The 26,328-nt window shown below is 44.5% G+C and overlaps 1 protein-coding gene across 1 annotated transcript in view; it reads right to left on the bottom strand.

Annotated features, from left to right (window-relative positions):
• ELAPOR2 (endosome-lysosome associated apoptosis and autophagy regulator family member 2) overlaps positions 1–26,328 on the bottom strand; it is a 157,636-nt gene that overhangs the window by 7,316 nt on the left and 123,992 nt on the right. Inside the window, exons 9-20 of the mRNA XM_065414384.1 lie at positions 23,471–23,651; positions 22,644–22,772; positions 20,658–20,748; positions 18,641–18,743; positions 17,972–18,109; positions 12,917–13,180; positions 12,070–12,243; positions 10,364–10,553; positions 6,966–7,062; positions 5,849–5,950; positions 2,317–2,443; positions 870–1,048 (exon numbers count right to left, since the gene is read on the bottom strand). Coding sequence (XP_065270456.1) covers positions 870–1,048; positions 2,317–2,443; positions 5,849–5,950; positions 6,966–7,062; positions 10,364–10,553; positions 12,070–12,243; positions 12,917–13,180; positions 17,972–18,109; positions 18,641–18,743; positions 20,658–20,748; positions 22,644–22,772; positions 23,471–23,651 — 1,775 coding nt within the window. The remainder of the gene's footprint in view (positions 1–869; positions 1,049–2,316; positions 2,444–5,848; positions 5,951–6,965; positions 7,063–10,363; positions 10,554–12,069; positions 12,244–12,916; positions 13,181–17,971; positions 18,110–18,640; positions 18,744–20,657; positions 20,749–22,643; positions 22,773–23,470; positions 23,652–26,328) is intronic.

Below are 26,328 nucleotides of genomic sequence, written 5' to 3'. Positions count from 1 at the left end.
GCTTTAATTCGAATTAACGCTTGACCCGTCCACACAACGAAGCCATTTAATTCGAATTAAAGAGCCCTTTAATTCGATTTCTGTACTCCTCCTCGACGAGAGGAGTAGTGTCAAAATCGGTATTGTTAATCCGAATTAAGGTTAGTGTGGCCGCAATTCGATGTTATTGGCAATTAGATGTTATTGGCTACCCACAATGCAACGCTCTGGAAATCGATGCTACTACGGTAGCTTGGACGCACACCACCGAATTAATGGTGCCTAGTGTGGCCGAATACATTCGAATTTATAAAATCGGTTTCCTAAATTCGAATTATATAAATTCGGATTAATCCTGTAGTGTAGACATACCCTAATAGAGAACAAACTCCGTCCCATTAGGTCTTTAAATCAAAGACTTTTTTTTTAGACTTTTTCTAAAAAATACACTCAAGACCAAGCAGAAACTGTGAGCTTGATTCAGGAATCACTGGGTAGAATTCTGTTGCCTATATTATGCAGGAGGTCAGACTTGATGATCATAATGGTCCATTTTGGTCTTAAAATCTATGACCTTACCCATCTCTATTGCTTCCAGCCTTAAGCCAACCTCTGTCAGGGGTTAGGAGGAAACTTCTCATGGCTATCCCACAACTGCCTATTTCAGGGTATCTTGCACCTTCCTCTGCAGCATCTATTATGGCCATTGCTGGAGACAGGGAATCGGACTAAGTGGATCACTGGACTGATCAGGTATGACGTTTCCTACACTGTGTTAGGGTTTAATTCAAAGTCCAGTGGAATCCATGGGAGTTTTTCTAGTGACTTCAATGAGCTCTGGATCAGGCTTTTGATTTATTTTTGTATGTCACCTCAAGTGCAGTACTTACTTCTGATTTTTCTTCCAGAAGTAGCAGGTTAAGGCTACGAGCAGCACAGCTGTGAATGCACCAACACCTGCTCCAACTTTTAACCAAAAGTCCATGGTTTCACAGGTGCTGACCCTTTTCTCAGGCAAGGCAATCCCCTTCATGCATTGCTTTGGCTCATTCCAGACATATAAGGTTTCCTTTAAAAAAATGAGAGCGAATACAGAAAAGTGATGTGAATGTAGAGAACGTTTATGGACATTTTGAGGTTAAGCCAACAACATGTTTTTGAGGCAGTGAAATTACAGAAAACAGAGGTGTTATTTACTTTAAATATATATATATATATATCATATCAGGGCCAGATTCTCCACTGGGTTATGCACCTTTTCTCCATACACTACAGGGACGTATACTGGCTGTAAATGCCTGGGAGAAATCCCTGCTGGCACAAGTGTATTGCTCTCAGGTCCTCTGCCTATGTCCCCCCCCCCCCCCCCCCCGGCCCCATTCAGCATGGAGGAGTGTGTTGGGAGAAGAGATGTAGGGTAAAGGGAGTAGGTGTGGTGTAGTCTGGCTACGACGTCCAGGACCCTACCCCAGTGGAGCAACTTAGGGTATGTCTACACTGCAGTCAGACGCGTGACTGCACCCCAGGTAGCATACCCATGCTAGCTCTAATCTAGCCTGATCCCCCAAAATAGCAGTGAAGACGATGCAAGCCCGCGCTGTTGCAACAGTGCGCACCCTGGTTCTGGTCAGACTAGTCCATGCTGCTGTGTCTTCTGTGCTAGCTAAACTAAAGCTAGTGCAGCTATACCGACATGAGTGGCAATCATGCCTCCGATTGCAGTGTAGACGTACCCTTAGAGCAGTGTGGCAGGTACTCTATACTACACAGGGGCTTGGAACAGTCCTAATTATCAGGGAGCTGTAACAGGGTTCCCAACGCCCCGACCCCTTGCTCCTGTGCTGAGCTGAGTTCTCGTGCAGGGCAGAATCTAGCCCATGTCTCCAAAATGGCTTGGCCTAGTAACCTGAGATTTAACAGTAAGAATAATTTTGGAATGAGACCCAACTGCACTCCCCTGTGTCATGGCTGCAGGCATGGGGAGGGGACAAAGGATGTACGCTCAATGCTTGCTCCTCACACAGGCTAGCAGAGATTGGGATGGACAGAGAGGGGAATGGGTGGAGCCTGCCTCTGACATGGTGGTCAGAAGAGCAGATCTGGAATGGGGAAGGGTTAGTAATCTGCAAATGGAGAAGGCCAGTAGCAGATAACTTCTCCCGGGAGCAAAGAGGGAGTGGAATGAATTGTGACTCTTTCCCTGGTCTGCTCTTGGAGCAGCACGGCTAGGTGATGTACAGGCACAATCTAGCCCTGTGGCTTTTATACAGGCAGTTTAACAGCACCCCCGAGCCTACACAACTCATCCAATTTGACTAAAAGGCTTCAGTCCTCTACCTGAAATCCCTTTTTACAAGCTCCCTCAATCTCATGGTAGTCATGCTCTGTGCACAAAGGACAGGCTTCTGCACTTTCCCACATGAAGTAGAAGGTGCATCCATCACAGGTGCCAACGGGGCATGTGCTAGGAGAAAAGCAAAGTTTGGTTAGCACTTGTGACACAGGTTTCAATCCGGGGAAAGGCGAACCGGTCTGGATTCTCTGCCTCCAGACTACTGCTCAAGAGCGCTAATAATAATTATGATAATTAATAACCACCCATTGATTCAACATTTCCAAAACAAACCAAAAAAGCCCAGGGAAAGATTTTTCAATCAGTGAAATATCTAGCTTCAAATAAAGAAGGTGTTAGTCTCGCAAATTACTGGCAATAAGAGTCCAGATACTACTGATACTACGCTGATATAAAACTCTATAAACTAAACTAGAAGCAGTCACTGAAAGCACTGGAGTTATTCCAGATTTGCACCAACGTACGCAAGGGGGAGAATCTGGCCCATAACGTTCAGCTTTGTAAAGATGTTCTAATATTCTTAAAAAGTACTTCCTAAGATGAAGTTGCATCAACTTCTGATTTCATAACTGTGTTTTATGTATATCTCTTGTACTTGAGGGTGTCTTTCTGATGTGTTCCAATCAATCAATTCGAGTGACTAAACAATGAAGATTTATTAATTGACTAACTGAGCCATGTTGCCATGGACTGCTATACACCAAAGGCCAAATTTTCAAAAGTGGCCAATGATTTGGGATGTCTCAAGTTGGACGTGCCAAAATTGAGGTAACCTAAATCAGTATCTGCCTTTGAAAATTGTGGGTTAAGCAATTTTAACTTTGTACCCCACTGCCTGCCACACCTAAATGAAAGTTGTCAGTAGTTTAAGTAGATGTCACTGTTCTATAAAGATGTCAAAATTACAGCTGTATTTCATCAGCATCATTTATACAGCTACCACTAGGTGGCCAGGTAATACAGACCTCTGCTCTAATGACTCTGAATTCTTTTTCAGAATAAATTTTAAGGGGGGATATGATAGAGGTATATAAAATCATGAGTGATGTGGAGAAAGTGGATAAGGAAAAGTTATTTACTTATTCCCATAATACAAGAACTAGGGGTCATCAAATGAAATTAATAGGCAGCAGGTTCAAAACAAATAAAAGGAAGTTCTTCTTCACGCAGCACACAGTCAACTTGTGGAACTCCTTACCTGAGGAGGTTGTGAAGGCTAGGACTATAACAGAGTTTAAAAGAGAACTGGATAAATTCATGGTGGTTAAGTCCATTAATGGCTATTAGCCAGGACGGGTAAGGAATGGTGTCCCTAGCCTCTGTCTGTCAGAGGGTGGAGATGGATGGCAGGAGAGAGATCACTTGATCATTGCCTGTTAGGTTCACTCCCTCTGGGGCACCTGGCATTGGCCACTGTCGGGAGACAGGATACTGGGCTAGATAGACCTTTGGTCTGACCCGGTACGGCCTTTCTTATGTTCTTATGTTCTTATTTGAGGAAAGCTGAGAAACAAAATGTATATGAAAAATAGCAGGCCATATTCATCCTTGATGTAACTCCAATGATTTCATTGGCAAATATCTAGAATTACAGGGGAAAAGCTATAAATTACTAGAAAAAATTATATATATTTTGACAGAGTTCATCCCTGGTGTAACCCCATTGGCAGGAAAAAAGTTAAATTTTGTCCCAATCTATTTTTCTAGTAACATCTAGCATTTCCCCTACAATTTGAGATATTTATGTGAATTAGAAACAGAATCCCAGTGTTCTATTATGTTGTGGGTAACCCCACCACTGCTGCCACCCCGATTCCCAGAAGCTTGCATAAACCCCATTTCTTTTTTTTATTTCAAGGTGTTCAGGCAAAAACATGTATTGCAGTAATTACAGCTGCTGTTTCTACTTGCTCTGAGTTGATAGGGGAACATTAATTGTAACTGTGATGCTTTGAGTGATTTCCTCCATAGGTGGTAGACATGCTCTGTAATAGTTACTTAGCGGAAGGATGTTTACTAGCCTACTGAACAGGTAACAGCTTCTCCACAAACCTGAGAAGTACAAATGGCCCTATTTCATGTTCAGTTAGTAGAACAGAATATTATCTGCACTTCCACGACACATGCACAATTGTTGTTACCGGAAGCTAGATTGGTTCTAACAGTGACAGTAAATGGAAGTCTATTCAACAGCCAAAAATACACAATTGGTTCATTAAATCTGGATCATACTTGCTATAGAAAAACTGACTTAAGAGAGATTTGTAGTGTCACCCTGAAATCTGTCACACATTTGACTTATCTTAACAAAATCCAGAGAGCTAGAAGACCAACCTCACTTGCCTTGATTTGACTAATTCAGACCACCACCTCTGAATCAGAGAGTATTTTCTCAGGAACATTGGTAGGCCTATTTCCCATGTTCCTTTCATCTCACACCCTGGCTAAACCAGGAATAAACTACAAAGAAGGCATTGCTTATTTAGACATTTTTGTTACAAATACAGATGTCTACTCTGATATTAAATGCTCTGCTTGAACTGTTATTGGATCGTGATCTTCCTCAATCAATCCAAGATACTTATATGATCCCTTTACCATAATATCTGAGCACCTCACAATCTTTAATGTATTTATCCTTGCAACGCCCCTCTGAGTTAGAGAAGTACCACATTTTATAGATGGGGAACTGAGGCATAGAGAGGCTAAGGGACTTTCCCAGGGTCACACAGGAAGTCTGTGGCAGAGCAGGCTTAATTCCTGTTTAAACTAGAGCTTATATTTTAGAAAAACATCCACATTTTAATTTAAAAATTTCCAGTGATGGAGAATCCACCATGACCTTTCGTGAATTGATTACCCTCACTGATCAAAATTTGCACCTCATTTCCAGTCTGAATTTAACTATCTTTTTATATCTTTGTCTGCTAGATTGAAGAGCCCTCTGTTATCAAATTTCTGTTTCCCAGGTAGGTACTTATGGATCAAATCAACCCTTCACCTTCTCTTTGTTCAGTTAAACAGACTGAGCTCCTTGCATCTATCACTATAAGGTTTCCAATCCTTTAATCATTCTCTTGGCTCTTCCCTGAACCCTCTCCAATTTATCAACGTCCTTCCTGAATTGCGAGCACCAGAACTGGACACAGTGTTCAAGTAGAGGTTGCACAAGTACAAAATAAAGAGGTTAAATAAGCTGCCTATTGTGCACTCTTCCCTGGCTTTATTGCCTAAGAGCAGGCTGTTGTGTATCTGCTCTTAGGTGCTACCGCAGGGGCCTCACAGCCAGCAATAGCTAGAATGTGCTGCCTGCAGTTCACCTGGAGATGACATATATATGGATCACTGTGGCCAGGTACTCACCTGGAAGAAATGTGTGTCATCTCCTGGACAGTCACAGATGGGAGAAAGCACTTCTCACTACTTGCTAATCTAAGGCAACTAAAAGAGTTTTGCCAAGGATGGCTTAAGAGGACTGGGCATCTAGGCAATACTGTAATACCCTTAATTAAATACCTGGGGACTGAAATATCGCCTTGGCCTGGTTTGGTGGGATTACACCTCATCACTACAACAGTTGCACGTCCATTTTCACAGGGGGTTGTAAGTGTAGAAGACCTAATATGAAATAAGAGCAAAGTTTTCAATGAATATTGATTTTACTTTAAAAAATTACGTATTGCACAATAAATGCATATTTACATGTATGCACACAATTCTGCCTAGGTGTGCACCTAGAGCTAGCGAGAGTCTGGAGACGCTGCCTGATTTCCAGCAGTGCTGAATCATTCTGACCCAAGTCACCACTGGGCTCGCCTCTGAGGAACAGCCTCCCCCCAATCCAAAATAACAGTATTAGAAAATCATAACCACAGACATCATGGTCTGAATGGTACTCTGCAGGAAATACTACAGTCGACTCATTCACTCCACTACCCCAGGAAGCTGTAAACTACACTTCCCTACAATTGCAGAAGGTGGGCAGGACTCGGAGAATGACATATGTTGCATCAATATGCCCCCTGTAGGCTAACGGCTTAAAACTACAATAACCTTACCCACAGCAGGGTCGCTGGTAGGTAGGGTGACCAGATGTCCCGATTTTATAAGGACAGTCCCGATATTTGGGGTTTTGTCTTATATAGACTCCTATTACCACCACCACCCCCTGTCCTGATTTGTCACACTTGCTGTCTGGTCACCTTACTGGTAGGGATAGTACCTGGAGGAACAAACTAGGAAGAGGACACTGTAGGCTGAGCGTGTCTCAAACCAAGTGATTTTTTTTTTCTCCAGTTCATTTTTGTAACAAAAATGTAAAAATAAAAATGAATGCAAAAGGAAGTATATAAATGTAAAGCGCGCATTTAAAAAAGAAATTAAGGAGAAGCCAGGGCCCAGAACACAAGGTTGAAGATGGCACCTGGAAATATCCAGGCTCTCCTCTGTGTAAATCAGGAATAACTCAGACTTGTGCAAGCTGCTGCATTAGCTGATTTCACAACCTACTCATCAGCATGCCCATCAGTCTGAGCCCTGGAAGAGTGCCTTAAAGACCTTCCCCCTAAGTCTACATTCCCTTTAAATAATTAAAGAGCGCTGATGTTCCTCCTACGGAGAATTTTCCACCTACTTGAAAAAGAAATTCACATCAGGTATTGTCCTTTGGGAAGATGGAAACATTTCTGTTTCAATGTTAATATTTCCCAGTGTGGTTTCAACCGTAGCTCCTAAAAATAAGAGCAAACAAAAAAAGAGAACAAATTAAGCATGTGGTTTTTGAAAGGTACATGCTTTACAAAAAGTGTGCTTTCCAGAATGGCATTTGATTTGCTAATTAAGAATTTGTCCAGTAATTTCGCATTATGCACAATTTTTTAAAAATAAACCACATGAACTTCTACCCATTTCATAAGATACAATTTTATTATCGAAGGGTATGCAATAAAACAAAGAGCTAATAGTAAAATTCATGGTGTGAGATAGAGTTTTACGTTTTTCAAAGGGAATGTGCAATTTGTGGAGGATTCCATATCTACAACCTTAACGAGTGGAATCCTCTGTCCAAATAACAGGTCCCGCATAGGAATTAACAGGGTGAGCTTCCCTGCGCTGCTCTATACTGTCCTCTACCAATACATGGGTGGACCGCCTCTTGGGGGTTCAAAGTTTGTGCTCATGCTCATTCTGTGTCTGCAGAGACTGCCAATGTGGGGGGTTGTACTTTCAATGAGGATGGCCCTAGACCACTAGAGACAGGCGAAAAGTAAGGGGACACATTCACAAACTTTTTTTTTTTCCCAATAAATGTTTGCCCATTAGTTCGTGCTGAAATTCCTGAGCAGCTCCCTTATCCCCCTGCACTGTGACCCTTGGGGTTGGGGGCCTACCCAGGGTAACATGGGAGACAATGAACTCCACATGTTGCAGCTCCAACTCCTGCGCAGGTGAGGAGGAGAAACGCAGGGAATGGGAGGAGCTTTTGTTCTTCTCTGCCTTGCATTGGCCAACACTGCTAAGCCGACACAGTGGGAAAACAAATTGGTTAATGGTATAGACCAGTAGCTGCTTAACCTCCCCTGGAGGGGAGCAAAGGGGGAGCCAGAGATTGAACTGTGACTCTACTGGCTTGCTCCTGGGGTGATGCAGCTATTCACTGCCCCTTACTCTGGGCGGAGACTAAACTCTCAGTCTAGTCCTAAATATATTATTTTGAAACCATGACAACAGGTTTCTTCCCTAAAATACCTCCTCCATTCCCCTTGCCAAATATCTTCCAGCAAGGTGCCTGAAAGCCTTCTTGCCTTTGTTTCTCTGCTGTCTTCCTTGTTCATTGCTGGGCCTGAAAAGTATCGACATCTGTCATAGGTCGGGCACTCCCCACCTATTGCACAGGGCATCCGTTCTGCACCATCTCCTCAGTGATCAGAGAAGGGGGAAACACATTAGGAGCGTGTGACCCTGAGAGCTTCCCAGTGTCAGAGAGCAAGGGCACGGTGGTCTCAGGTAATGAGTTTCAGCTGGCCAGACCAGGTCAGTGTGCCCCGACTTACTTATGTCATAATCTGTATCTAATGGATGTCATGTCCGATGTCATTGGAAAACTAATAACTCACTGAGCCTTGGTATTCTTGTGTGATGTATACATGGGGTATGTATTAAGAGTTAGGGATATATGCTGGAATTATGACTAAAATGTATTTAAACCAGGCATGTCAGGGGAAGTTGGTAAAGAGGTCTGCCCTAGGCAAAGGAATGTTTATTTGCTTCTCTGGCCAGCCCGGTCATCAAGCAAAGACAAGGAAGGTCCATTTACATATTAGGTAAACAAAGTGATCAAGCTAACAAGCGAGGGAAGAGACAGCTTCCAGTAGGGAAACAAAACTTTATCTGGGCTATAAAGTCAGAGGGTCTGAACGTCAGGTGATAAGCAATTGAATCAACTGATTACTGTGTTATAAAAGTATATCAAGTCAGTTCTTTTCTGAAAACTAATGACATACTAGTGATTAATATAATTGTGAAATGCATGTATTAGCACTGTATCTGGAACTGTGAATACTCACTGATATTGGGCTTTACAGTCTGTGACCAAACAAAGGGAGAAACAGGTTTCACTCAGACAGGAAGGAAGGCAGTTATCTAACTGTCTCCAATGAAATTAAGCAAGGTGTGACCAAAAACAATGGAAGTTTCATTTACATGCAAATCAGTGTGGGGATGGGAAGATCACAGGAAGGGAAGAACAGCATGAGGTCATCCTACCTCCTGAAACAAGATCATTGAACTTTGGAAGATACAAGCAGACACAGAAAGCCATGCTGGCATCCAGCACAAGACAGACATAAGGGAACAGAGCTGAGAAAGATTGGTCCTTCAGCCGAGGGGGGCTGAAGTTTCTGGAAACTGAATATAGGTGAGAAACCTGCTTAGGCAAAGATCTTTCACCTAGGAAGACAAGGGAAACCAGCCCCTTCTGTTTCTGTGGAAGGTCCTGACTGAGAGAAAGGCAGCCATGACTGGAAAGAAGAAAGACTGGTAAGAAATCAATCTTGAACAAAGACTGTAGCTTGTTAAGTCTTAGCTATTACAAAGGATATTTTCTATTGTTTTACTTGTAACTGTTTCTATTTTCATTCCTTATGTGAACTCACTTAATCCTATGTATATTTGTTAATAAATTGGTTTTATTTTTCTATAAACGAACTCAGTGCTGTGTTTTCAGGGAAGGGTGTATTTACCCCAGTTAACAACCTGTAAAGTGCTTTTGTCTCTTTAAAGGAGCAACGAAGCTTATTATTTCTCTGAGTGGTGCAGGTGAGGGATGGACACTTCAGGGCACACAGTTTTGGGGAAATTCGGGACTCGGAGTGTGTTGGGGTCATCCTGCTGGTTGTAACCAAGGCTGGTGGAAGCCAGAGCGGGGCTGTAGACGAACTGCTGGGGTCAGAGCTGCCTAGCACACAGACACTCAGGGCTGGTCTACACTGGGAACTTACATTGGCATAGCTACGTTTCTCAGGTATAGAAGCTCTAGGTCAACAGAAGAATTCTTCCATCAACCGAGCTACTGCCTCTGGAGAGGAGAATCACCTTCGTTGACAGGAGAACACCTCCCATCAGCATAGGTAGTGTCTACACTGAAGTGCTACAGTGGCGCAGCTGCACTGCTGTAGTGGTTTAAGTGTAGACATACCCTTAGCGCGTCACCTGCATGCTTGCAGGCTGGCTGTGAGCATCCCAGCTTGGAAGCTATAGCAGCAAAGCACTGTAAGGCACGCCAGGTTGCAGGGTAAGTGCTGACACAGCCCTTTACCAGTCTGAACTGCACCACCAGAACAGTGACCAAGTATAAACTAATAAATAGAGAGCCTTCTCCACAGAGAGGCTAAACCACTGCAATCCCCACTGATGCGCATAGGATTTGCAGGATTAGACCATAAAACAATATCGCCCTTTTTCTTAGTTGCAGCTGAACAGCCTACAGAATCTTCCTCATGAACAAAAAGTAAAAGGCACAAAACCATGTACCTAAGAATGTATCAGCAAGACTGTTGGACTGCAGAGCCAGTGCTGTTCTGAACCCCTTACTGTCTGATGGGATGATCGTAGACTGGCATACAAAAGTTCCCACCAAGCTTGAAGAGTCTTCTGATTCAGCTACCATGTCCTTTACTGTGACATCTGTTATATTGTCTGTGCAAATCGCCATCTTCCTTCCCTATGGATATTAAACAAGTAAGGGAAGGTGTTAACTTCTGGCAGGATTTGCAGCCTTGTGAGGGAGGGGATGCAAACATAGAGGGTGCTGATTCCCCATTAGCAACTGTCATGAAGAAAGAGAAAACATGCAACATTACTTTGCCATCATGAAGCTTTCAATTAAATTCTGGTGCAAATTCTGAAACAGCCAGTCACCTACCCGCTGTGCATTCCCATATGTACTATCCAGAACCTGTGATACTAAGCACCTTTATTTGTTTATCTTGACAACATGGTGTTTATTTGCAAAGCATAATAAAATGCCTTGTAAAAGAAAAGCGTTTTCCCCTTAACCATATAATGATACACTGTAAAGTACCTCATTATCTGGGGTTTAATCCGGAAAAGCTGTTCTCTGAAAGAGTATAAATGCATGCAAAGCATAAATGCATGTATATTAGGTTCTAGCCCACAAGCCTGCATTAGCGTCTCATGGAGTCAGACATATCCTTCCATGCAGACCTACAGTAAAATTTTAGAGCAACAGCAACAAAGGACAAAGCAATTTACTCATCAAGGGCCCACTTCTGCAAGCTAATGAGCACTCCATGTTCCTGATCCAGCAATGCACTTAAGCACAGGCTTAACTCAAAGCAGGTGTGTCACTCCAAGCTGATGGGACTACTCACCTGCTTAATGTCACACCGGTGCTTACACGCTTTGCTGGATCAGGAAGAGTGTGCAGCACCTGACAGGGCTGAGCCTTGAGGCTCTGATCCAGCGAAGCAATTAAGCATCTGCGTAATGTTAAGCATGCAACTAGGCCCACTGGATTACTGACATCCATGGGACTACTTACATGCTTTCATTTACGCATGGGCTTAAGTGCTTTGACAGATCAGGGTTCACACTAGCCTTGTGTCGGGACATTTCAAGACTCAGATTAAGCCCCCGTTGCTGGAAATCCTGGTTTTCAACTGCATCGGTTAAACACTTTTCACCACTGCTCCAAAAGTCTGAAAACAGAAAGTCAAGTACAGACACAGGAAGTGCACAGCTGTGGCAGACAGCTGGGCATCAAGGGACTCCATACACAGAAACACCGGGGCCATGAAGAAAGAAGTCAACAGCAAAGAGTCTCAGCTGCTAGCTCAGCGGCACACCACGTTAGCAGCCGAAAACTCGGGTTTATGACACCCCCCTGGCGTGAGAGCAAAGGAAAAATCAGTGAAGCTACGGAGTCAGCAAGCTCCATTTCTGTGCATCAATTCAGCCTTTAGCATGCCTGTGCCCTCGCCGGAGAATCATTCTGCCATATACAGCAGCCTCACTCGGGGCTGGATTCAAAACCCACTGGAAAGTGCTTGTGCTATGCAGGGCCCATTTCTGTAAGTAGCTGAGGGAGCCAAGGACTGTTAGCACCACCCAAGATCAAGTCCCAACTGACCAGTGGGATACTGCAACGTATCAATGTCAGGAAATGCAAACGCCGAGTGTAAGGCTACCCCCGCCCACCTGCAAAAGCCACCACTCACCTCATTCCCACACAGGCTGATGTTAAAGAAATGAAAGAACTTTGTCCCTTTGGATGTAAAGCTGGGTCCATTCATTAATGACCCCACCCCGCTGAGGGTGGTAAAGTCATAATTCAGGGTCTGGTTGTCCCTGAGGTAAGAGAGCATGCAGTCACTGAAGCAGGCGGAATGGTCCTTTGGGAAGGAGAGAAGGTAAATATTACAGGACAGCTACTGACCCCAACAACTCCCCTTCCTCTGCTAAAAGTAAAGGGAGAGTCCCTCCTATCTCCCTGGCTCACATCTTCCCCTCTGCCTAGGTTGGTGAGGTGAGAGCTCCCACTCCTGTTCCAAACTATTTTAACTACAGCTTATATCTGCTGCAGGCTACCACCATTGTATCGCAATCTGACGTGAGTCTAGAATTCCAGTCAGCAGAGGGCATTGGCAAGTGTATGTAACCCCAATTAATCCAGTGTTGGTCTTTGTCCCCTACAGTAGCTAGATAACATATAGCAGTTTACGAGTCCATTACTACATTTTTACTAATGGATCTGGTGCTTTCAGTCAGCCAGTAGAAGCTTGGGCTTTTGGATCCCAGCGTCCTGGGTTCGATCCCTGCAGATGGACTAGACGGGGGTTTCGTTGCACAGAAACACAAATATAGCATATCATCACATGTTTACCAACAGAAGTTACACCAGGGATGAATTTAGAGCTATGAAACATTGGTTTTAACTACACTGCAGGACAAGCAACCTGGTGGCATTTCTACAGTGAAGCAGTAAGACCTGCTCCTAGAGTGCTTATACTACAACCTCCCATCTCTGCCTTTAGTCAGGGTTAAAACCACTTTCAATCTCTGTACCTTGTTGCTTTTACTGCCAGGCCCACATGGGATACAAGACTCTTTGCCGTACACCTGATGTATGGACAGATATGTATTGGCTGGGCACTCCTTGCATTGGTTGGTTTCCTTCTCAATGTAGTGTCCAGCAGGACAGGGTACGCAGGATGACCCAGACTGTTCAGACCCCAGTGCACAGGCCCGGCAAGACGAGGCAACTCCGTCCAACACATTGGTCACTGTTATCGAGTAGATCTTTGCCACGTCGTGTATGAATTGCCTGCTCTGAAACAAGCGCAGGAGAAATAACCCCAAAGCTACTTTCGAGTCACACGTTAAATAGTTCACCTATAGTATAGCACAATCAGAACCCGGAATGCTCATCTTCTGTGCAATAGGGCCCCAAATATGGAAACACATTTAAGCATGTAGTTAGCTTTAAACATGTGTGTCACAGGGTGGGATGGCCCTTTAAGGGAGTTGGGCTTAGCCCCTATCTGTGACTAATAAGCTGCGGCTCAGGTGATGGGGCTGAGGCAAGGGATCAGGTGATAGGAACAGGTGACTTGCAGACTAAGATAAAAGGCCAACAAGCAGCTTAGTTGAGCATGGCACCAGTGATACCTGCTCTTCCAGGAGAGCCTGGGTCAGGGGAAGGGGTCTATTTTGTCTGTTTTGATTTAGGTTTAACTGGTTTGATTTGGAAAATGAAACTTAACCCTGAAGTAAAGGGATTGAAATCGTTCTGTTGTTGAGAATGTTATTTAATGCACTGGTTGGTGTGTTTACCCACTGGCAGGAGCGGCTCTAGGCACCAGCAAAGCAAGCACATGCTTGGGGCAGCCCATTTGCAGGGGCGGCAGGGATCCAGCATGGGAGCTGAGAACCAACAGGGGGCCCTGGGAGCTGTAGTTCCTTGGTTAGCTCCCTGCCTATAGAGCCAGCCCAAGAGCAGGGAAAGAACTACATTTCCCAGCATTCCCTTGGCCACTACCAACAGGAAAGAGGGGGAGGGAGTGAGGAAGCTGAGACCTCATGCTGCAGCCTGCTTTGAATGGAGAGCTGCACTGTGAGTAGGGATACCATATTTTAACATTCAAAAAATAGGACACTCCACGGGGAGGGAGGGTGGCCCCACCCTGCCACCATCCACTCCCTCCAACTGCCCCCCACAGAAACCCCAACCCATCCAACCCTTGCCCCAACTGCCCCCCAGGACCCCACCCCCTATCTAAGCCCCACTGGTCCTTGTCCCCCAATTGCCCCCTCCTGGGACCCTACCTCCTATCTAAGCCTCCCTTCTCCTTGTCCCCAACTGCCCCCTCCTGAGACCCCCCCAACTTCCCCTCTAGGACCCCACCCCCTACCTGTCCCCTGACAAACCCCTGGGACTCCCATGCCCATCCAACTGCTGCCTGTCCCCCTGACTGCCCCCCCAAACCCCTGACCCATCTAACCCCCCCTTCTCCCTGCCCGACTGCCCCCCCGAACCTCCACCCCATCCAACCCTCCCTGTCCCTTGACTGCCCGCCCCCGGAACCCGCTACCCCTTCTCCAACCCCCCAGCCCCCTTACCGTGCCACTCAGACCAGCGTGTCTGGCTTCGCGCAGCGCCAGACACACTGCTGCATACATGCTGCCGTGCTCCCCTGCGGAGCTACAGCCCTCCCCCCCCCCCCCCAGCACCTGCCTTCCAGATTTGAACACCTCAAAATTCAGGAGTGCTCAAGCTCAGTTTGGGCAGCTGTTACTTCATTTCTCCCAAATCAAATATACTGATCCACTGTAACTTGCTGTAGAAAAAGTAGGATAAAATTGAGCAAGAAATGCTTCCCAGTGGTTATTAGGACTGGAATTGCTATTTTCAACAGCCATTGCCTTTTGTTTGTTTGTTTGTTTAAAAGGAAGACAGTGATATTGCATTGGCAAATTCCCCATAGAAAGAAAGAGTGGAACAAAAGAATAATAAAGGCACCTCAACTTTTCCTCATTTATGTAGGACAGTCTTATAATATGCATCCAGATATCCTCCAATCACACAAGCTGAAAATTGTTCCACTTTACTGCAGTTCTGTAACCATATGGGAACCAATCCTGTCTGTGTTCTGTGCACATCTAAAATTTCTGCTGAATGACCTGCCCTGGGAGCGAGTTACCAGTCACCCAGGGCTGCGGCGGAAGGAGGATGCAGGTGTGGGGGGGGGGAAGCCCAGGGCTGGGGCGGCAGGAGGTGTGTGTGTGGGGGGGCAATGGTGGGGGGGTAGGGGGGAGCCCAGAGCTGGGGTGGCAGGGTGTGTGTGGGGGGGGGGAGAGCCCAGGGCTGGGGCGGCAGGGGGGTGCAGGTGGTGGGGGAGAGCCCAGGGCTGGGACGGCAGGGGGGTGCGGCGAGGAGCCCAGGGCTGGGACGGGGGGCAGCCAAAATTTTTTTTGCTTGGGGCGGCAAAAAACCTAGAGCCGGCCCTGCCCACTGGTTTACAATGGGCCTAAGTCCCATTGACTTTAATGGCACTTGAGCACTTGCTTAAGATGCTTTTCTGAATAGTGACTTGGTGAGTTCACATTTAACAGATGGGGAAACTGAGGCAGGAAGGTTCACTGCCCAAGGTTACAGGAAGAGACAACTTCACAGCAACGACTAAAACTCAGAGGTTCCTGACTAATAGTGTGTGCTCAGACCATTCCCTCAACTGACAGACAAATGCCTAAAACTCCTAGCCATTCTCCACCTCCACCTCATTCTAGATTACCAAGTTCACAGCCTGTAGTATTGCAAGTCTGTTTCCATCTGAAGTCCATAACGTTGGCTTCTAACAGCATATGATTACCAGCACCTGACTGGTCTAAATGTAATTCCTAAATTCACATCTAAGGGATAAGAAAATCATACCTGAAATGATTTGTTTAGCTAAATCATGTGTTGAGGCTGAAGAAAAGGGGAATGTAATTAGGCAAGGGATTGTCTTTTTTTTTTTTTTTTTTTAAACTGTTTAAAAAAAAATGTTTAGTGACTTTTGTGCTGGGTTGACAGACCTGGCGGCTAAGTCCTTTACCTCAGAAAAGGCAGCAGCCAGGCATGATTGCTCACAATCACATCACCAAGGTACCCGATGGAGACCTAGTCTCCATGTTGAGTCAGTCCTATCTCTACTGAGATCACTAACCATGGTGCCAACTTGGTGATAGTGGCTTTGTGTCTACTAAGAACCGCTTTACCAATTCATTTCACATAAGCTACCAAGCAGTCATTTGATGGTGATGACTTAGTCTTAATTCCAACAGTGCATGTTTATTCTGTATTATAAATGAAACAATGTATATTTGGTACAGAAGTGGTCCTTAACTAGTCAATATGGACTGCAAGAGCCGCTATAATGACAGTGGAGCAATCTGCTGGTGTCCTACATGCAGGAGTCGGGATTAGAAGAGAGAGCAGAAAACTATGGCACTTAACTGCCCCTTACAATATTTACTGGACTGAGCAGGCCTTCGTGCTTAATTCAATAACAAAGGAACAGCGTCTCTTGGTTTGTGGTGGAGTAGATGAATGTGCTTGCCTTTTGCTTTCAAAGATCTTGGGATTTGTCTCAAGCCCCTGATGCTATACTTGGTGCCCTCCAACTAGCTCCAAGGGACATGTGCCTAATGTTACAAAACCAGCACAGAATTTGTAACACACCAGCATGAATGGCAGTCTCTGCTGAGCAGAGCTCCAGGGTTTCAATGGTAGATTAACAGTGTTGTGTGTGCAGGTTAGCACTGCACATGCCCACGTTTATGGTTGACTGCTGTCACTCCTTCAGTTCTCACAATTACTAAAATCTAACCAAAAATGTAGGAAAAGGACATTGAAATGAAAATTGTGGGAGAAATGCCTCAGTGTAGATTATACAAAGAGATGGAGATGCTGCTTGGGACACTGGGCACCAGGCCACAATCAGTGAAACTATTTTGAAAACCCAAAAAGAACAACTATTGGCAGAGGAAGTCTCAATACTAGTTGGCTTATGAATGTGAGACAAGATATGGTGTTACAGTGCCTCATTACTCCAGAATTACCTATAAAGAACACAGGACGACTCAAAGATAAATACACAATGAGATCTTCCTTGGGGTGTCCTCAACGAAGACGTTTGTTCAATAGGCTGAGTTTGGTGGAAGAGATGAACCAACTATTAACACATAACCTGTGTTGAAGAAAAGCATTGTGCTACCTTCAGAGGTTAATCTATGCAAGGAGAGTTCATCTTTATATAAAGACTGCCTCCTAACGCTGCCAGGGTTAAGGAGACCTTAGGTTAAGTGCAATGTAGATGCTGCTCACACAAGTTAGAGCTTCCCCCACATGCCTCTAAACCTGATAAAGCCAAAAGCCCCAATTTCAGCAAAGTTCTTAAGCAGATGCCTAATTTCAAGCACGAGAATAGTTGCACAGACAATTCTTTCACACTTTTTCCAATGGAGCTGCTCCCAAGGTCAAAGCTAGGTATGTGCTTAAGTACCTTGCTGAATCATGGCCCAAATGCAAAGTGCTGAGAAAGACATAACAGGATGGACAATGTACAAGTGCAAGCACAGGAAGCTTATGCTTGTAACATTTTCTGTCTCCTCAGTTTCCCAAGTCAGCATTTTTCATGTCACTCTCTACCATTATTAAAGCAAGACAACACCTACTTTGTGTCAGATGGAAGCAAATTTGGATCTGAAATGAGGGACATCTCTTCCAATAAGGGGGAGTCAATTGGATCAACCACCTTTTTTGGAGATCGCCCAAGATCTTTTGTTTTTAGAAATTTACTCAACTTTTCCAGCTCCTCGCTATTTTCTATGTCATTTCTTCCTTTTTACCCATCCACTTTCCATCTCCCTACTCAGCCACTATTGGAAGTCTGATATATCCACAACCACAAATCCAGATGGCAGAAAGTGGCAGTTAAGTTGGACAGGAGGTCTACCATCTGCCAGCTTCCTCTATAAATGAACTGAGAAACAAGCTGGAGTGGACTGGGAGTTCTGGGCACTTCGAGCAAATGTCAAGAGGAGGCTATGTTATTAAAAAAGCAAGCATCTAATACTTACATCTTGGCCCCGGTTTGTCCTCTGGAAGGCCCATGTGAATGTGAAGGAAGCATTTTTGGAGATAATGTGAGTGTAAGATTGTTTCTCCTTCGTCTTGCCCCAGGATTCCACCACATTCGTGTTTTTTCTATTAACATCCTAAAAATGTACATAGTAGAATTAACAATACTGTGGAATGAAGCTGTGAAATATTAAATGCCAATGTGTTACAGTAATAGCTATGAGGCCTTAGCGACTCCCCAGACTTACACAGTGGGTGAGTGGCAGAATCAGGAATAGAACTCAACTTTTCTGAGTGCAATTCCCATGCCCTGTATCCTGAACCACAATACTACTATACTTGAGAGGTCAAAACCCTGATCATATTATAGTCAATGGGAGTTTTGCCAATGGATTGAATGATGCAGAATTTAGTCCTTTATCGTATTCTTTTAAAATAATCAGATAGCAGAAAAGAACAGGATCATTACCATGAGTGATGGAGAAGTCCTGCTAGAGCATCAGATAAATACCCCTACAAGGGCACTGCAGATATTAAATTAATGCCACACTTACTCTTAGTGATAATAAACCTAGCGCAGCTAATTCATGTCCATATACAACTATGAAAGAGATATGTGGAAGACCAAGATCATATCCCTCCGCCATACAGATAGAGGTCTCACTTACCACCATAAAGTACATCACGCAATCTGCTGAACAGATGGTCTCAAAAATAAAAGAAATCCGTCCTAGTTCTGACCCAGTTGCTCCTGTCACCGATGTTGGAGGTCTGTTTAACAGACAGGAAATGAAATATTTAACAGGTGCTCTAAGGACACTTAGCAGTCAATTATGCCAATTGTTTTTTAATCAACAAGAGAGGTGAAGAAATTCACTCACATGAAACCTGTCCTAATGTAACCGGTTTTTGTACTGGTATCACTACTTCAATTTGGGGGGAAGGGGGCGTGGGTGATTTTTTATTATTTTTTTACAATGAACATACCGTTTTACCTGTCTGGATCCCTGGGGCAGTCCAGTCAGCTGTCAGGGCTCTTCAGGCCTAATGCCTGGGGTGCCCTCTCCAGCCCAGTCTCTATTCAAGCAAAAAAGCATTTGCAGGTTTCCAAGCAGGCTCAGTTAGTGTCTCTCATTGGGCCCCTTTGCACTGGCTTCCTGCCCAGCTACTGCTGCTCCCTATAAGTCCCATGCAGATCCGCACCCAGCTGTGGGGTCTGGCAGCCACCGCCTGTTCCACAGGCAGCTCTGTCCACAATTCCTGGGGCTTCTCTCCAGCTTCCTGCCGTCATATGGCTCCCACCTCCAAACAGAGGTTGGCCACTTCCCCTTTCGGACCTTCCTCCCTACCTGGCCAGGGGAAGGGGAAAGTGCATGGGGAGGAGGCTGATGGGATACATAATCCCTGCATAGCCAGGAGAAAGGGGATGTACGATGGGGAGGGGGCTGATGGGAGTTGTAGTCCCCTGGTTTGCAAATCCATCATATGTTTAACAACTTTCTTCCTAGTGAAGGCAAGACCCTAGTGAAGGAGAGCCGATTGAGCATGTCAGAGAGGACACACACACATTCAGAGTCACTGTGATCTCTCTCTTAGAGACCTTTCTTGTTTGTTGTCATCCCTTATTCTAAAATAAAAGTCAGTCATATGGCTGCTCGTTGTGTATCGGAATACATCATACCGCTGACTTCAGTAGGATTGCGTATGTAAGTAAGCTCTGCAGGGTCACAACCTAAGGCCTGATTCAGATCTCATTGGTTTGACTTCAATGGAATTGCACCTGATTTGCTCCAGCCTACGTGAAAGCACAATATGGCCCTTAGCTGCTGGCCAAGGCCCTGATCCTGTTATCCTGTGCAATGACTTCACTCCATACAGCTGTAAGAAGCAGCCTGATTGCAGATCCAAGGCTTATGTTGTCAACAGTCCCAATCACAATAAAATACTGGATAATGAGTTACTTATGGATGATCTAGTACTGGAGAATCAGGCTTGGTCTATGCTACCACTTACATCGGTATAAGTCACGTCACTCAGGCTAGGTCTACACTACAGCGGGGGTCCGACCTAAGATACGCAACTTCAGCTACGTGAATACCGTAGCTGAAGTTGCGTATTTTAGGTCGGCTTACCTAGCGGTGAGGACGCGGGAAAGTCGACCGCTACCGCGCTGCCGCCGACTCCGCTGCCGCCTCCTGCCGAGGTGGATTTCCGGAGTCGACGGCAGAGCGATCAGGGATCGATTTTACCGCGTCTTCAGTAGACGCGGTAAGTCGATCCCCGATAAACCGATTGCTACCCGCCGGATCGGCGGGTAGTGAAGACAAAGCCTCAGGAGTATGAATAAGCCATCCCTTTGAGCAACATAAGTTACACCAAGCTAAGTACTGGTGTGGACAGCGCTATGTTGGCAGGAGAGCTTCTTCCACTGACATAACTCCCGCCTCTCGTGGAGGAGGATTTATTATGCTGATGGGAGAGCTCTCTCCTGTCAACATAGAGCGTCTTCACCAGATGCACTACAGCAGCACAGCTGCATCGGTGCAGCAGGACCACTGTCTCGCTTCTAGTGTAGACTAGCCCATAGTAACTTTCTTTCCATTGTATTCCAAGCATGAGCCAACGTGAAACAGGTACAAGAGGAAAAAATACAAGAAAAATTGACAAAGAAACTATGTTCCTTACTTAAATCCTGGGATATGCAGGTTCAGGATAAGATAATCATTGTCAGAGCCCCCTGCCCCACTCTGGATGTGATCACCAGCCACCTCCCAGCCTGCAAAGGAAAGGCCATTTTTTGTACAAGAAACAGTCAGTTTATTTAAATATGCAAGTCTCTCTCTATAATGTACTTTTCAAAATTTAGTAAATTATTTAAATAAAAAAAATCTTTAGACTAAATTGTAAAGTCCTAATAAACTGTTTTAAGAATGGCTGTACTGGGTCAGTCCAATGGTCCATCTAGCCCAGTATCCTGTCTTCCAGCAATGGCCAGTGCCAGGTGCTTCAGAGAAAATGAACAGAAGAGGGCAATTATCGAATGATACATCCCCTGTTGTCCAGTCCCAGCTTCTGACAGTCAGAAAGTTAGAGACCCCCACAGCATGAGGTTGCATCCCTGACCATCTTGGCTAATAGACACTGATGGACCTATCCTCCATGAACTTATCTAATTCTTTTTTTTTTTTTTTTTAAACACACTTATACTTTTGGCCTTCACATCCCCTTGCAACGAATTCCACTGTTTGACTGTGCATTGTGGGAAGAAGTACTTCCTTATGTTTGTTTTAAACCTGCTGCATATTAATTTTATTGGGTGACCCATGATTCTTGTGTTATGTGAAAGGGTAAATAACACTTCCCTATTCACTTTCTCCACACCATTCATGATTTTATAGATCTCTATCATATCCCTCCCCCCCCCCCCCCTTTAGTCATCTCTTTTCTAAGCTGAACAGTTCCAGTCTTTTTAATCAGTCCTTGTATGGAACAGCTTCCATATCCGTAATCAATTGTGTTGCCCTTCTCTATAGCTTTTTCAAGTCTAATATTTCTTCTTTGAATTGGGGTAACCAGAACTGTATGCAGTTTTCAAGGTGTGGAGGATTTATATAGTGGCATTATGATATTTTCTGTCTTATTATATATCTCTTTCCTCATGGGAAAGAGCTCTTAACGTTCTGTTATGCTTTTTGACTGCTGCTGCACATTGAGCAGATGTTTTCAGAGAACTATCCACGATGACTCCAAGATCTTTTTTTTTGGAGTGGTAATAGCCCATCATTCTCTTGCATCTCCTGGAAGTTAGCTATTAATTGTCAATTTCACAGGCAAATATTACCATGAAGTCATGATTTATCAAAGCAATTGAAATTCTATGGAGTGTGACATACAAGAGGTCTGACTACATGATCATAATGTCCTTCTGTCCTTAAAAATCTACAAATCTGTGGAAGTCCATCCCTATTCAGCAAAGCACGTAAGCACTTGAAGTTAAGTCTGTGTTTTGCTGAATCAAGGACTGAATTACATCATCCTAGCAGTTTTAGCATGTAAAATAGAGAACAGGACTCTTATACAGAACAAGAACAATTCCTCATAGGCACTAATAGAAGGATGGGTTGGAAAATTTTTGAACAGGAATATTTTCATAGGGGTTCTGTGATGGCTCTCTGCTGCCATCTCAGCGCACATGCAGGGAGACTGCTTTGAAGGCACTAGGCTGGCTTGATGCAAAGATTGAAAACGTTGTATGTTTTCAAAAACATTAATAAAATGTCCTTGAAAGTCACAATGATCATGAAGACACAAATGGAAAGAACCAAAAATAGAACTCGGAGAGGACTTTTTTTCTAATATAGACCTTTAGATGCATAACATTGTAGTATGGGCCAGATTCTCAGCTGGTATAAATCGGTGTAGCTCCAGGGAAGTTAACGGAGCCAAAACGTTTACACCAGTTGAGGATATTTATTTTCTCCTTTTTGGTATTCAACAAGTTTTATATCTATTAGAGGTATCAAATCCTTGTGCAGTGAGAGGAAGAAAAGGAGCTGCATGTTGGGATGAACTGCATAAAGCACATATATTCACTGGGATAGGCACTCAAATACTATGGTGAGTGGCACCCATGAAAGACAGACAAGTAATAAGATAGAAAGACCAGCTCACCATTCATTCCATCACACTTTGAATTGCCAACATTAAAACAAGAAGTCTTCATATTGACTGGCAGAACGTTCCACCATTTATATTCAAGTCCGAGAGCTGGTTCAGTCCCAGCAGGGCAGGCCTTGCATTCTACAGGAAGAGAAAGTCAGGAAAAGAAAATTAAACACAATAAGTGAATATCAAACACAGCGCTTTAAAAAACTCCATAACCATTAGTGTTTCATTCAGGGCAGCTGTGAGCAAATCTGAAGACACAGTTCAAAAGAAACAATTAAGCCCTTTAAAAATGAACAGCCAATGGTCACACAGAATCAGACCTGTAGAACTTTCTCCCAGCTGGAATGACAGAGGCCTCATTGCGGATGATACTTTGAATCAGATCAGGTGGACTAATGAACTGTAGGGAACAAATAGGCACCAGCAGAGAGATGGACTTGATGGAATGTTTTGTCTGGAATGGTTCTGATGCCATTCTCAGAGAGCTTAAAAATAACTTTAAATATGTGCATACCAGCCAAGAGACATATCCAGGAAACATCACAGTAAATAACGGCAGCAATACATTATAACAAAGCATTCTGGGGATCAACTGGGACACTCCTGTTCTTCATGTTCTCCATCTCTCCCTCCCTTCCCCAATCCTGCTCCGATGTCATTTAACCAATATCTATTTTACAGACCAGAACACTGACTGACAGGGACATGTCACAAAAATGTAGACCACACACAAACAAGTGACAGCCTCCAGAAAAACAAGCAAAGTCTGTAGACGTCTAACTGCCATAAGTTATTGAGATGGTGTATTCACCAGATAATAGACCTCATACCCTTTGTTCCATCTGAAATCATGCCCTGAGGGCAAGGAGAGCAGGAAGATGATCCATTGTTGTAAAACCCAGGGTTGCATGGTGGACAATCCTTCTTCTCTCCAGAAGGAGGCAGTTTCAACGCATCAGGAAGATCCTCCCTGCAGATTTTAGGCTCTATCCATTTGTACATTATCTGAGTCTGAAATTGAAAGGTATTTGAGTCACACATTACATTAGATGGCATTAGGACTCAAAGCTGATTAAGTTCCTAATTAATGTTCACCTGAAGGCGCTGGGTGTTTTCGGTGGGACCCAGACATGACAAAATGAAAACCAATCAGAGAGTTTTGGACAATAATGTTAAGTGAATACAAGGGAGTCATGGGAGGAGAGAGGAGACTGGGGTCACAGATGACTCCAAGATTTTAGGCTATAAGAGCAAAGCAAAGGTTTGACTGTGAAGAGTGTTAGTGGAGTCAGAAACATGGGAAAAAGAGGACTTTTTACCTAGGAAAAGGATTCAGTGCCTGAAGCATTCAGTAGGAGCAAGTTATGGTGTAGGCAGGAGCCGAGAGAGTCAAGACAGGCAGATAAAGGAGAGTCTGAGAAGGTGGGATGTCATTTTATCATACACACTTGCACACACAGACACTCACACACTTGCACACAAGCTCACACACACCCACACTCATCCCTGGGTCATTTGACAAAACTTCTAGGTTCACACTGCTGAAATCAATCACACAAGGACTACTGCAATCACCTACGCTAGGCTTCCTGAATCCCTACACTCTAACCTCCGGCAGATCCAGTAGCACAGACTGCTTTCTCATTCCAGTAGCATCACCCCATCCCTCTGTCACCTTCATTATAAACTCTCCTTGCACTCTCTCCACTCTAATCCCATGATCTCATAGCCTCCTTCTGCCCTACGCTTCTCTGTATCCCCTCCCATAAGTTAGGATTCTTCACCACTGGAAGTAGGGGGCCTCTTTTGCACTTTGGATGCCACATCTGGAGCTTTCTTCCCCTCCCCCATTTCCTCCTACACATGGAAGCCATCATCTTCCAGCGTGGATGCCTGAAGACAGGAGCCTAAATCCATAGCAAGGCACCAAAATAAGTGACCTGATTTTCAAGAGGACAAGCATCTGGTTTTATTAATTATTATTATTATTATTATTTGTTTTTTGTATTGCAGTAGCATGCAAAGGCCCAAATCAAGATCAGCATCCCACTGTGCAAGGTGCTGTACATACACATAAGAATCTACAGCCTTCCTCTGATGAGCTTACAATATAATTTAAAAGTAGATGCAAAAAGTGAGTGTAATAAGCAATATGAGGAAAGGATGAGAGTAACAGTAATAATATCGCACAGTTACATAGGCTGTCCATGTGCACAATTTGATAGCTACAAATCAGTTGAAAGTATATTTCTCTTCTATTAACAAACAAATATCAGTTATCTCCGACTACCATTCCCATCAATACGGGCCTGACCCAAAACCCACTGATATTAGTCAGTCTTTTCAATGTGCTTTGGATCAGGCCTTAGTTGGTTGATTTCTTTTAGGCACCGCAGCAGATCTCCATTGACTTCCAATTTGAACATGTTGGCTTTAATCACTTTCCCTCTTTAAACCGGGCTTTAAAAACAAAAACTTTCTATTTTCCCTGAAGCATTTTATTGACTTTTTTCTGTGAAGTGTTTGGGATACTCTGTATAAAGAACACATACAAAAAATACTTCCTTCCCCTCCCCCATTTTGAAAACTGAGCGTATTTTGAGGCATTTGTATATGAGAACTTCACAAGCTGAACATTCTCTCAAGACTTGCCAATACTTTGAAAACTTCTGAATTTCTCTCCAGTCCTTTCAGTGAACACATGTTTAGAAGGGAAATGAGATCAGGTAGCATGAGCTGCCTTTTCCTGAACCCCCAGGATTGACTGATGTGCAGTGAAATGTTATTTGTTCATTTGACATACAGCTCAGACTGTGCTATTCGATCCCCCATGAGCAGACTTGATCCGTGCAAAGCTCAGCTGCCATTCCAAGGGTTCCTAAGGGATAGATCGTTGCAGGATTTTGGTTTCAGGATTTCATTAGGCGAGAGGTTCCCAATTTTTTTTTGCTGGGTCCCCCTTCAGAAAGTCACATCCCACCATGCATGCCGCCCCTCTTTTTAAGAAACAGTGTTTCCACAGATGCCTAGGGCCAGAAGCCCATCCCGGCCAGGGCACCCTGCTGCTCCCCAGCCCAGGGCACGTTCTGGGTATGCAGTCCCAGCAGGACACAGACAGATAGGCTTGCACTCCTTTCCTCACGTCCCTGGGATCCCCAGAGTCACTCACAGGCCACAGGCTCCTCTGGTCCCTGGTGCAATCTCCAGCACTCATCTGCAAGAGGCTGTGTGTGCAGGGAAGAACTACCTCCCACATAGGGAGGGGGGGAGGGCACTTATGTATCAAGCTCTAGAGTGGCCAGCAAGCTGGAATGGGCCCCTCCCCATCTCCGACACAGGGAGAGGCAACACCCCCTCCCGCCTCACCTCTCTCCTCCTGTTGCCCCATGACATTCCTGCGTGTACCCCAGAACTTGGCAGTACTGCAGTCAGCCATGTTGTATGTGCAGCCACTGCTAGCTGAAAACCAAACGTCGCATAGCTAGGAGTAATCTTAGGCCTTTGTGAGACAAGGTCAGACAGCTGCATACTTGCAGTCTGTTAATTAGAATCGGAGGATGGGATAGAAAGTTATGGAAGAGACGGAGTGGATAATGACCTTGGTTTTAGGTGTCCCTGACATATTGTTGTTATGGCTAGAAATACTAGAAATGTTTTGAGCTAATGAGTAGTTTGTTGAAATTAGGAG

Source organism: Emys orbicularis, chromosome 1, assembly GCF_028017835.1.
Source record: "Emys orbicularis isolate rEmyOrb1 chromosome 1, rEmyOrb1.hap1, whole genome shotgun sequence".
Lineage (NCBI taxonomy): Eukaryota > Metazoa > Chordata > Testudines > Emydidae > Emys > Emys orbicularis.
The sequence above is the reverse complement of the archived record's forward strand: the minus strand, read 5'-3'. Positions and strand labels throughout refer to the sequence as shown.